This window comes from Elephas maximus, chromosome 12, assembly GCF_024166365.1.
Source record: "Elephas maximus indicus isolate mEleMax1 chromosome 12, mEleMax1 primary haplotype, whole genome shotgun sequence".
NCBI lineage: Eukaryota > Metazoa > Chordata > Mammalia > Proboscidea > Elephantidae > Elephas > Elephas maximus.
Window position 1 is genome coordinate 102929647 of NC_064830.1, and position 11611 is coordinate 102941257.

General features: G+C 38.8%; 1 protein-coding gene across 1 annotated transcript in view; it reads right to left on the reverse strand.

Moving 5' to 3' along the window:
- The window catches only part of SEPTIN14 (septin 14), a 33705-nt gene extending 22350 nt beyond the window's left edge, over positions 1-11355 (reverse strand). The window contains exons 1-4 of the mRNA XM_049905073.1: positions 11344-11355; positions 7420-7540; positions 6900-7095; positions 3815-4001 (exon numbers count right to left, since the gene is read on the reverse strand). Coding sequence (XP_049761030.1) covers positions 3815-4001; positions 6900-7095; positions 7420-7540; positions 11344-11355 — 516 coding nt within the window. The remainder of the gene's footprint in view (positions 1-3814; positions 4002-6899; positions 7096-7419; positions 7541-11343) is intronic.
- Positions 11356-11611: the final 256 nt, after the last annotated feature.

Below are 11611 nucleotides of genomic sequence, written 5' to 3' on the forward strand. Positions count from 1 at the left end.
CTCTGGTGGTTCACCCTTCAGCCAAAGATTAGACAGGCCCATAAAACAATAATATATGTAGCTCAACCATGTATGTAAGACTAAATGGGCACACCAGCCCAGGGGCAAGGACGAGAAAGCAGGAGGGGACAGGAAAGCTACACAAATGCAAATGGGGAACCCAAGGTCGAGAAGGGGAGAGTGTGGACATGTCACGGGGTTGGCAACCAATGTCACAAAACAATATGTGTATTAATTGTTTAATGACAAACTAATTTGCTCTGTAAAACTTCATCTAAAGGATAATTTAAAAAAGAGAAGAAAAGAAGAATCCCCTACAAAGAACATTGACTTTTTTTAGTTAATCTAACATTTGTGTGTGTGGGTGTGTGTGGGTGTACAGCATCTTGATAACATATATGTTCATTTGTAAAAAGGAATTATTTCCATCTTGCATGTCTGAGGTTGAATTTTTGCCCATAACTTTTTTCCCTTGTTCTACAATATGATCACTCTTGTCCCATACATTAACATCTTTAAAATGAAACTTTGTAGAAAATAACAATACACAAAATTGCAAAATATGTTTTATTCCTGTTAAAGGAAACCAAATCCGTTGCTGTTGAGTCAATTCTGACTCATAGCAACCCTACAGGACAGAGTAGAACCGCCCCATAAGGTTTCCAAAGCTCTAATCTTTCTGGAAGCAGGCTGCCACGTCTTTTCCTGCAGAGCAGCTGGTGGGTTTGAAACTGCCAACCTTTCAGTTAGCAGCCATGCTCTTAACCACTGTACCACCAGGACTGTTAAAGGAAAATACCTTACTAAATCATAGGTACACAACATCAAGTTCTATAATATGGGGGAAAAAAAACAACCAAATCCATTGGTGTCGAGTCGATTCCAACTCACAGCAACCCATAGGATGGAGTAGAATTGCCCCATAGTGTTTCCAAGGAGCACCTGGTGGATTCAAAGTGCCGACTTTTGGCTAGCAGCCATAGCACTTAACCACTACACCACCAGGGTTTCTGTAATATGGAAGGAATATCTAAAAATCAGCTTGTGGTAGATTGCTTTTGCTTTAGATTCTTCAAAGTACATTTTAAAAAATCCTTGGGCAAGTCCAGGGCTTCAATATTATAAATATAGGTGTCCAAAATTTTATCTTATGTTAATATCTTATGTTAGAGCTTCCACAGTAAAGAACAGACAACCGCTAATGTAGATTCAAATTCAAGCCTAACATACATGTTTTGGGCTGTACTGGTGCAGAAGGTGGGAAAAGATATTCTCCAATGATGGTAAGTAACCAGTATGTCAGAAATGGGAAATTTCCACACAGGTAACTCTTCCAGTGTACAGATTTGAGGAGGAAAACTCTATTACAAAGAGAAATGGGTAAGGGAGAGAAGAGAGCAGACACAGATACAGCATGCCCATCGCTTTATGTGTCCTTGTGACACTTAGGAGTTTCCTACATTTGGAAAATGGCTTGAAGATAACTGCTGCCAAGAAAAAAAATAAAACTGTGTGTGCCCTGAGATAATCTTTAAACCTTAAACCAATGATATCCTCTGAAATCTTCTTAAAACCATGCAGTAGTTTAGCTTAACTAGTAAAAATGTCTGCCTTGAGCATTATCCTCTATTAAGAACTATCTATATATATATATTTTTTATGGGATCAAAGTGACAACCGCAATTTTTTTTTTTTTTTATGGGATCAAAGTGACAACCGCAAAGTGAAAGATGAGACAGGAACCTTAGGGGGCAGTGAGTTTATGTCAATGGGGCAGGAACAACTCAGAGAAGGAGGGTGAGGATGGTTGCACAATTCAAAGAATATAATCAATGTTACTGAATTGTACTTGTAGAAATGATTGAATTGGTGTATGTTTTGCTGTGTATATTCTCAATAACAAAATACGTTAAAAAAATTATGGATTAAATTTTTAAATTATGGATTAAAAAAATAGATAAAATGTGTGTATGTGTGTTCCTGATTATTGAGATGTACATTAATCAAGAGATTGAGGCAGATTCTTAATTTCAACTAGAAATCTAACTTCTTTCAACTATTTGGGAACGTCTGAGATAACTACAAAGTTTCTCTCTAGTTTGAAAAAGAAATACCAAAACGCAAGACTTCTCTGATAAAGAGAACACAACTTTAGAACATTTTGCCTTTCTTCAACAGGATCAAGTTGAAGAGGGCGCGTCCTTACTCAGGCTGAGTGAGGAAGAGCATCTGATGATGCGACAGTTTCTTTCATGAGCATATTGACCCTCTTTTAAAAACAAGACATACTTTTTTGTTTTTTATCATCTGAAATAACTTCAGTCTTACGGAAGAGTTGCACAAATGGTACAGAGGAAGAAACTGAGGCTTCAGAATTTGCCCACAGCCACAGGGTTAGCAAGTGGCAGGGCCAGGTTCTGAAAGCAGACAGCTCGAACCACCACCCCTGCTTTTAACCCCAGAGAGATCAAGAGCCTTTCCCAAAGTCACAGAGAATGAACGGGTGATAGAGCAAATATTCAAACCTGCTTCCGCTGACAACAAACCCTGTGACTTTTATAGACATAAAACTACGCTCCTTCTGTATAGTTAAGACCACAAAAGTGCACATTCTAGTTTTTTATACTCTGTCCTGTAGGGTCACTGTGAGTTGGAATCGACTTGGTGGCAATGGGATTTGAATAAATTATGACTTTCCATACAATCAAACAAAACTACGGAAAAATAACAAAATGACTAGAAAAGGTAACCAAATGACATTCTCATATAAGTTTTGTCAAGATTTTGCTAACACCATGGGGATTAAGCAGCCCATGGACAGGAAATCCACATACGCCCCAAGGCTCAGCTAGAAGGAGTCATCCTTTCCACAGCTGTTTATACACAGGAAGCAGCAGCTGCCTGCATGCCCTTGCACTCTGAGTCCTCTCTACAGGACCGGGAGCCAGGATTGTCAAAGCTTTGTGTTTCATACCATCAGTGACACCAGGCAAACAGTAATGGGATTATTTTAGTATAAGAAAGTAGTCTTTAACCATTTTTAAAGAAACAACAAAAAAAACCTGAATTGAGTTAATTTGGGATAACCAACTGACGCGGAGCTGACTCTGACTCACGGCCACCTCGTGCGTCAGAGTAGAAACGTACTCTACAGGGTTTTCAGTGGCTGATTTTTCGGAAGTAGATCACCAGGTCTTTCTTCCAAGGCGCCTCTGGATGGACTCAAAACTCCAACCTTTGAGTTAGCAGCCAAGCATGCTGACCATTTGTACCACGAAGGGATATATCCCAAGTTAACATATATATGTACATATGTGCACACGTATGTGTATGTATATATATGTGTGTGTGTATATATATACATATATATACGTCTTAAGAAATTCAAAAATAGGGCTTCCTATTAAAATGAAAACACATTTATTTTATAAAATACATTACTGAATATTAGACCTTAGCTGTCTCCTTTTACATAATAATGCCGCAGAGTGAATTCAATTTCAAAAATATGGGAAAATAACTACGATCTGAATTACTATTTAGATCACAGGGAAAAATGAATTAAAATTTGACCTCGATGTTTTTTACACGCATCTCATTTTCCAAATAGATATAGTTTTAAATTAAATTCCTCCAGTAAGTAAGCTAAGGTAGAAATTTATCAAATGCCTTAGAGATGAACAGAAAGAAAATAATTATGATACATACAAATATTAAAGAATAATAGATACGCATATGAAAAGATCTTCAAGATATATTATTATCTCAAAATACATATTAAATCTTGAAAGGTGAATGGATTTACCAAACACACCTTACGGTCAATCTTCTTCATGGTTAATAGATCCAGTGACTTCAAAGAATGCCCTGTCGGTGAAATGAAGTAGAGGCACACGTGGATGCGAGAATCATGGTACTCAAAATAAGAACGTTTAATCTTCAGTTCCTCTTGGAGATAGGCCTCAAACTGAGCATCCAGGTAGTCAACTATTGGTTGGTAGCTGAAAAAGATGAGTATTTGAACATTCAATGTAACATGAGTAAAATCTGAAGTCTGCATTTTCATCATGCAGTAGATAGTATCTATGCTACACAGTTTGCCATAATGGTAAAACATAACGTACATAATATCCCCAAACAAATAACAATTCAATATCAGTAGTAAGACCTGTGTGCTTTACGTTGTTTATGTTGTTATCAGTTGCCACTGAGTTGACTCTGACTCATGGCGACACCATGTACAGGATTTAAAATATTACCTGGTCCTGTACTATCTTCACAATCATTGGTATGTTTGAGTCCATTGTTGCAACTACTGTGTCAGTCCACATTGTTAAGGGTTTCCCTTGTTTTTGCTGACCCTCTACTTTACTAAACATAATGTCCTTTTCTAGAAATTGGTCTTTCCTGATGACATGCCCAAAGTAAGCAAGCTGAAGACTCCCTATCCTCATGTCTAAGGGACATTCTGGTTGTGTTTCTTCTAAGGCTGACTTGTTCATCCTTCTGGCAGGCCACAGTATATTCAACATTCTTCGCCAACACCACAATTCGAATGCATCAGTTTCTTCCAGCTTCCTTTTTCATTGCCCAGCTTTCATATGCCATATCAGTAAATGAAAGCCCTCAAGGCTTTATTCCATGGTGTCATCAAGGTAGTCTAATTTGAGGAGGCAGCTCTTCCCTAGTTGTATGTTGAGTGTCTTCCAACCTAAGGGACCCATCTACTAGCACCATATAGGACATGTCGTTCTGTTGTGATCCATGCTGTTTTCACTGGCTGATTTTCGGAAGGAGATTGCCAGGCCTTTCCTCCTAGAAGCTCCACTGAAACCTGTCCACCATGCGTGACCCTGCTGGTATTTGAAATACCGGTGGCATAAATTCCAGCATCACAGCAACACACAAGCCACCAATGTATGACAAATGGACAGACAGGAGATGGTCATGCTCTGTAAGTATTTCTAATCTTCTCTATGCCTTTTGAATTTCACCTACCCTCACCTTTTTCCTTGCTTTCAATAGACAGGATTACCTCCTAATAAGCAGATGAATGACATACTTTGAGAAATTACCTTAGTTTACCACCATAATATCTGCATTCACATCTACTGGTTAGTCCTTCTCTACTGTGCAACTGGAGAATCATCTCTACCCTCAGTTACGATCAATGTCTCCAAATGACCCCCTTTCTCTCCTGTTTTTCAGGAAATATGTCATCGATCATAAATTGAACATCCTTTACCAGCAACCTCTCCCTCTCCCCACAATCCACGTCCTCATCATTTAAACTCATTATCTCTCTTCCATCTTGAAACAAAATCCTCTTGCCTTCCTGTCCTTCCTTCACAAACTGGAAATGTAGTTACCATTTCTTCACAGCCGCTTCACACTTTGATGCACTAAGATTACCAATGATTTTCTCGTAAATATAGCTTGCTAATATCACCAGTGATTTCTCCATAAGAAAATCCAATGAGGCTTTTCCTTGGAAACATAGAATTGAACCGTGACTTCCTTTCATGAACTTACATTTTCCTAAGCGTCTCTGATATCTCATTCTCTTGTCTTCAGACTAGGCACTCTCCCTCCACGTCTTCTGCAAAGAGCTCTTCAAACAAAACTATTGGAATGTCTCAAAATTCACTCCTACTCCCTCTTTCTACACACTGCCCTGGTACTCTCAGACGTTTATTCAACGGCTTCCATTTTTTCCATTATATCTCTAAATTGAAAGTGACAAAACTCTTGTCTGGATTTCATTTCTGAGCTACCATCTCTGCTTGCAAATTTACATGTACCTAAAATGAAATCTATCTCAGGACATTACCTCTCCCCCTAAAATATAAACATCACTCCTCCTCTAATCTACAACCTTAACGTCTCCACCAAGCAACCAAAAGTTGATCTTTTAAATACCTGCTCAGAGTCACACAAATATATTTAAACATTACTTCATACCTACACTGAGCATATAAATCACATAAAACAAACCAATATATCAAATATATTTTCACTCTAAAGCTAACTTTAAGTAACGAGGAGAATTACATATAATGATAAACGTGCATACATTTCAAAAAGGCGTAAGAATCTAAAGCTATTGCTATGCCATGATTTATTTCCCTCTCATGGATACTTTAAAGCTGATTCAGAAGTGTCTTAGTCATCTAGTGCTGCTATAACAGAAATACCACAAGCCGATGGCTTTAACAAAAAGAAATTTATTCTCTCACAGGCTAGTAGGTTACAAGTCCAAATTCAGGGCACCAGCTCCAGGGGAAGGCTTTCTCTCTCTGTCGGCTCTGGAGGAAGGCCCTTGTCATCAGTCTTACCTTGGTCTGGGAGCACCTCAGCACAGGAACCTCAGGTCCAAAGGATGTGCTCTGTTCCTGGCGCTGTTTTCCTGGTGGTATGAGGTCCCCCTGTCTCTCTGCGTGCTTCTCTCTTTCATATCTCAAAGAGATTGGCTTAAGACAGTATCTAATCTTGTAGATTTCATCAGTATAACTGCCACTGATCCATCTCATTTCATGATAGTGACAGGATTTACAACACATAGGGAAATCACATAAAATGGACAGACATTTTGGGGGGACACAATTCAATCCGTGACAAGAAGCAATAAGAGTCTTCATAACACTAGAGGAGAAATATGCGAATAACCTCAAATATAACTAGGAAGTACATTAACAAACTTGCTGTAATTGATTAATTCAACATCTTGTAAGGATATGAGACAACTAGATACAAAAGAGCCAATTTCAGAATAAGAAGAGAATATTACCTAGTTAGGAAAAATTTTTAACTAGGATATATTACAATTTACTCCATGAATGAAGAAGGCAAATTCTTTGAAGAAAGAATATCTTGTTTAATTAAAATAAGAAAACACTAACCTGGCTTCTTTGTTTACTTGATCACCATATCCCACCGTTTCCGCAACAGTTAATTTCAATTGAACATTACTTTCCTGGAGTTTATACGTCTGAACTCTAAGTCCAACATTTGAGTAAAAATGTGAGGATTTGTGTTCTTTAAAATTAATATTAAACAATGTGTCTATCAGTGTTGATTTTCCAATTCCAGTTTCTCCTGTAATAAAGACAGACACATCATCATAAGGACACGCTGGCTGAGAAGAAATGACAGTCTGAACTCCTTGACTGGTTGAAAGGGTCCCAAATATTTCCAACATTAGAATATCCCTAAAAGCATATACACAAATTTTGAAGAGCACTGAAAGGCTTAGAGAAAGAAGAAACAGTTCAATAACGTGGCTAAGAAGGTTCAAACTGATACAAACATGCAGACATGGTCTCAAGCTGAGTACCAGTATCATGCTGTGTCAGTAAGACCAGTTGAAATGGGCATTCAGGCAGATGAAGCAATAGTTCAGAAGAGGAGTCTGGCACTTACCCACACAGAGAACATTAAAAGAGAATCCTTGTTGAATAGATCGGTTCACCAACTGATAGGGCAAACATTCAAAGCCAAAATGGCCAAGCAGAGTTAAGCAACGGATATTTTCTTCTTTTTGCTTAAAGAAAAGACAATAAAAAGTTTTTAACCAGAATAGGAAATGAAGATACTTGAAAGGACAATGATTATAATTTATTAAAGTAATTAAAAGTTGATTATCATTTGATTATCATGCCACAGACAAGATGCAAATGGATTAAGTAAATTGGTGAGAAAAGAAGTATGTCCAGACCTCACAGAAACATTTCTTATTCTCTTGATACAATGGAAATCCAATCACACAACTTTTGCTATCATTATTTTAAAGTGAATCTATTTCTGATCACACCTAAAGAGACTGTGTTTCTAAATTTAAAAACAGTTAAGGACACACCATGAGAAAGTTCCAGTATGTTGTTTTTGTTGTTAAGGTACCATTGACTTGGTTCTGACTCATAGCAACCCCATATACAACAGAACGAAACCATCCTCACAATCATCAGTGCATTTGAGCCCATTGTTGCAGGCAATGTGTCAATCCATTTCATCGAGGGTCTTCCTCTTTTTCACTGACCCTCTACTTTACAAAGCTTGATGTCTTTCTCCAGGGACGGGTCTCTCCTGATAACATGTTCAAAGTAAGTGAAAGGAAGTCTTCCCAGTTGTTGTACTTCTTCCAAGACAGATTTGTTCATTCTTCTGGCAGTCCATGGTATGTTCAATATTCTTCACCAACATCGTAATTCAAATGCGTCAATTCTTTTTTGGTCTTCCTTATTCATTGCCCAGATTTCGCGTGCATATGAGGTGACTGAATATACCATGACTTGGGTCAGGCATACCATAGGCCTCAAAGTGACACCCTTGCTTTTAACACTTTAAAGAGGTCTTTTGCTGCAGATTTGCCCAATGTAATACGTTGTTTGATTTCTTGACTGTTGCTTCCATGGGCATTGATTGTGGATCTAAGTAAAATAATATTTATTACTCTAAATAAATATTATTATTTATTCCTAAATCATTTTCCATAGGAAAAAGAGAAATATTGAGGAAACAATATGTGTTCATGTATGTGAGGAAAACAAAGTCAATTTCAGGCATGTAAGTGAATACAAACTTTGACTTCAAGTCTGTTACATGTCCTCTGAGAACCTGTGTTAAGTCACTGTTAAAGGAATCTGCTGCTAATACCACCACCCTAGAAACTAGCAATCAATATTATAAAGTTGTCATTGTTGCTGTTGTTAGGTGCCATTGGGCCAATTTCAACTCTTACTGACCCTATCTGACAGAGCAGAACTGCCCCAGGGGGTTTTCTAGCCTGTAATCTTTACAGGAGCAGATCACCAGGTCTTTCTCCCGCAAACCCGCTGGGTAGGTTCAAACTGACAATCTTTCAGTTAGTAGACGAGCACTTAACTCTCGTGCCACCAGGGCTCCTTTAGCTAAAGTTACCAATTAATTGTTTTTTTAAGGTAGAGAAAATAATTCAAAGTAAGCTTAACAACCTATATTCATCTCATTCCTGGAAATCTCTCAAACAAGAAAATTCCACAAAAACTTTTTGCAGAAAAGTGTTTACTACAGTTCTCAATTTAACAACCAAATGCAGGAGTACCTGAGATGGGAGAATATCCAAATAAATGATGCATATTTATTCACATACTGGGGCATTATTAAGTCATTAAAGATACTTTTGGTGAATGCTTTAATAAGCTAGAAAATATTTACATTAAAGTATTAAGTAAAAAAAAAAGCACGATGCAAAACTGTATATATATTTCTAGCTTCTAGTAACACCAGATTAATTTGTAGCATTCTACCTCTCCTGACAATATCAATTAGAAACAACTATTTGAAAGCACTGGAGGGGAAAAAAAAGCAGACAGCAGCAGGAGGGAATTAAAAAAAAAAAAAAAAACCCTGAAATACTGGGAGAACTCCACATTTATCCAGATATTCTCCTGAAGCCACTCCCCAATAAACAAAGTGCTTGGAAAACAAAGCACAAAAAGAGAGCCACATTCTTTGGCTAGGGAGCCTGAGGTTAGAGATTGGGAATGCCAGACAATCAGGAATTGGTGAAGAAATCCTGAAGAACAACAAGTCACAGAGGGGGAAGACCCAAATCTGGAAACAACTGTGGAACACTGGGCAAAGCCTAGACCTCGCATGGGCATAAATGACAACAGGGAGTCCAGTGACCACTTAAAGAACAGCTGGCATTACAAAGTGCTGTTATGTTAAGGGGGAAGTTTTAGTGCAGGGTGTGCCTTGAGTCAGTCTATTCTGAGATGTAAAAGGAGTAGATCAAGGAAGAAGAGATGGGGGAAGATAAGCCATGTCACATGAAGATCACCAAGGAGCCAAGGAGTAGAAGCTGAAGAGACAAGGACCGTCCCCTAGAGCCGACAGAGAGAGAGAGCCTGCCCCTAGAGCTGGCACCCTGATTTCAGACTTCTAGCCTCCTAAACTACGAGAAAATAAATATCTGTTTGTTAAAACCAGCCACATGTGGCATTTCTGTTATACCAGCACGAGATAACTAAGACCCCTATCTAGTACAGGAGGCTAAGGAGACATGACAACTAAATACAATATAGAATCCTGGATCAGGTCCTGAATCAGATAAAAGACATCAGTAAAATTAAAACAATGTCTGTTTCCACATTTCTTTCTTGCACTCCAACCACTTCCTGGCTCATCCTGCTATTGGTGTTGCTGGCTGCCATCAAGTCAGCCCCAACTTATGGCAAGACTATGCACAACGGAATGCTGCCTGGTTCTGCGGCTGCAGATTGGAGCTTTGTGATCCAAAGGGTTTTCATTGGCTGATGTTCAGAATTAAATCACCAGGCCTTTCTTCCTAGTCCACCTTAGTCTGGAAGCTCTGCTGAAACCTGTTTAATGTCATAGCAACAAGCAAGCATCTACTGGCAGACAGGTGGTGGCTGTACATGAGGTGCATCGGCCGGGAATCCAACCCAGGTCTCCTGATGGAAGGACAGAATGCTAACACTGAGCCACTGGCGCCCTCTCGTTCTGCTACAGGGCTCTTAATCCAATTCAGCTGTAAGAATAAAACACATTTCTTATATCATATTTTTAGCATCAATAGTATGAACAGTGCAGTCAACAATCTGAAACTTTAAAATCTGATCTTTACAAAGACAATATAAAGTTGGTACTCCTAAATAAGAGCTTCCTTCAAAGTCTTTTTGGAAAATATTCTTTGTATGGAGAATAAAACTATGCTATTTCCGTTACCATAACCATTCTAATATAATAGATGCAATAGGTTTAAGGAAATATTTACATTGAATTAACAGTATCACCATGATCACTATCAGAATTAATTTAACAATCTCAATAAAAAGGATTAAGATCCAAAGAGGTTACACAATTTACCCAAAGACACAGGGTTTAACACACTCAAAGCCCCCTAAGTGCAGGTACAATTTCATTCATTTCTATCCCCAGTTCCTAGTTCCCAGGAGGCTTCCAGGCGTTGCTGGCTGAGTTAGTACAAACTGAATGAACAGACAGTAAACAGTAGGGATGGGACCTGGCTCCTAAACACCAGGAACAGAACCAAGGATTGATTGACGGAAATTCAACTGGAGATTTTATACTTAAAGAGAGTGTATTTAGCAATGTTGTGAGTTGCTTTTGAGTTGGCTCTGACTCATGGCAAGCCCGTGTACAACAGAATGAGACACTGCCCACGCCTGCGCCACCTCCAGGATTCTTGGTGTGCTCAAGTCCATTCTTGAGGCTACTGTGTATTTCGAGTGCCTTCCAGCCTAGGGTGCTCATCTTTCAGCACTTTATCAGACAATATTCTGTTGTGATCTGTAAACTGGTGTGGCAGGGGCTTCTGACCTCCTCTAACATCGCAATGGGGAAGGAGAATCAAGACCAACAGCCCAAGGCTGATTGCTACGAGCGGAGGTCAGACATGCCTCCACACTCCAAACTTTTTACTAATTCTGATGCCAGCCTTCCCTCCCAGGGTACTTTCTACTTCCCTCCTGAGTTTGATAATTTATTACAATGGCCACACAGAACTCACAGATGATACTCACCATTATGAGGTTTATTAGGGAAGTAGCAAGGTACAGCTTGGGATAGGGATAACTCAGAAGTAACA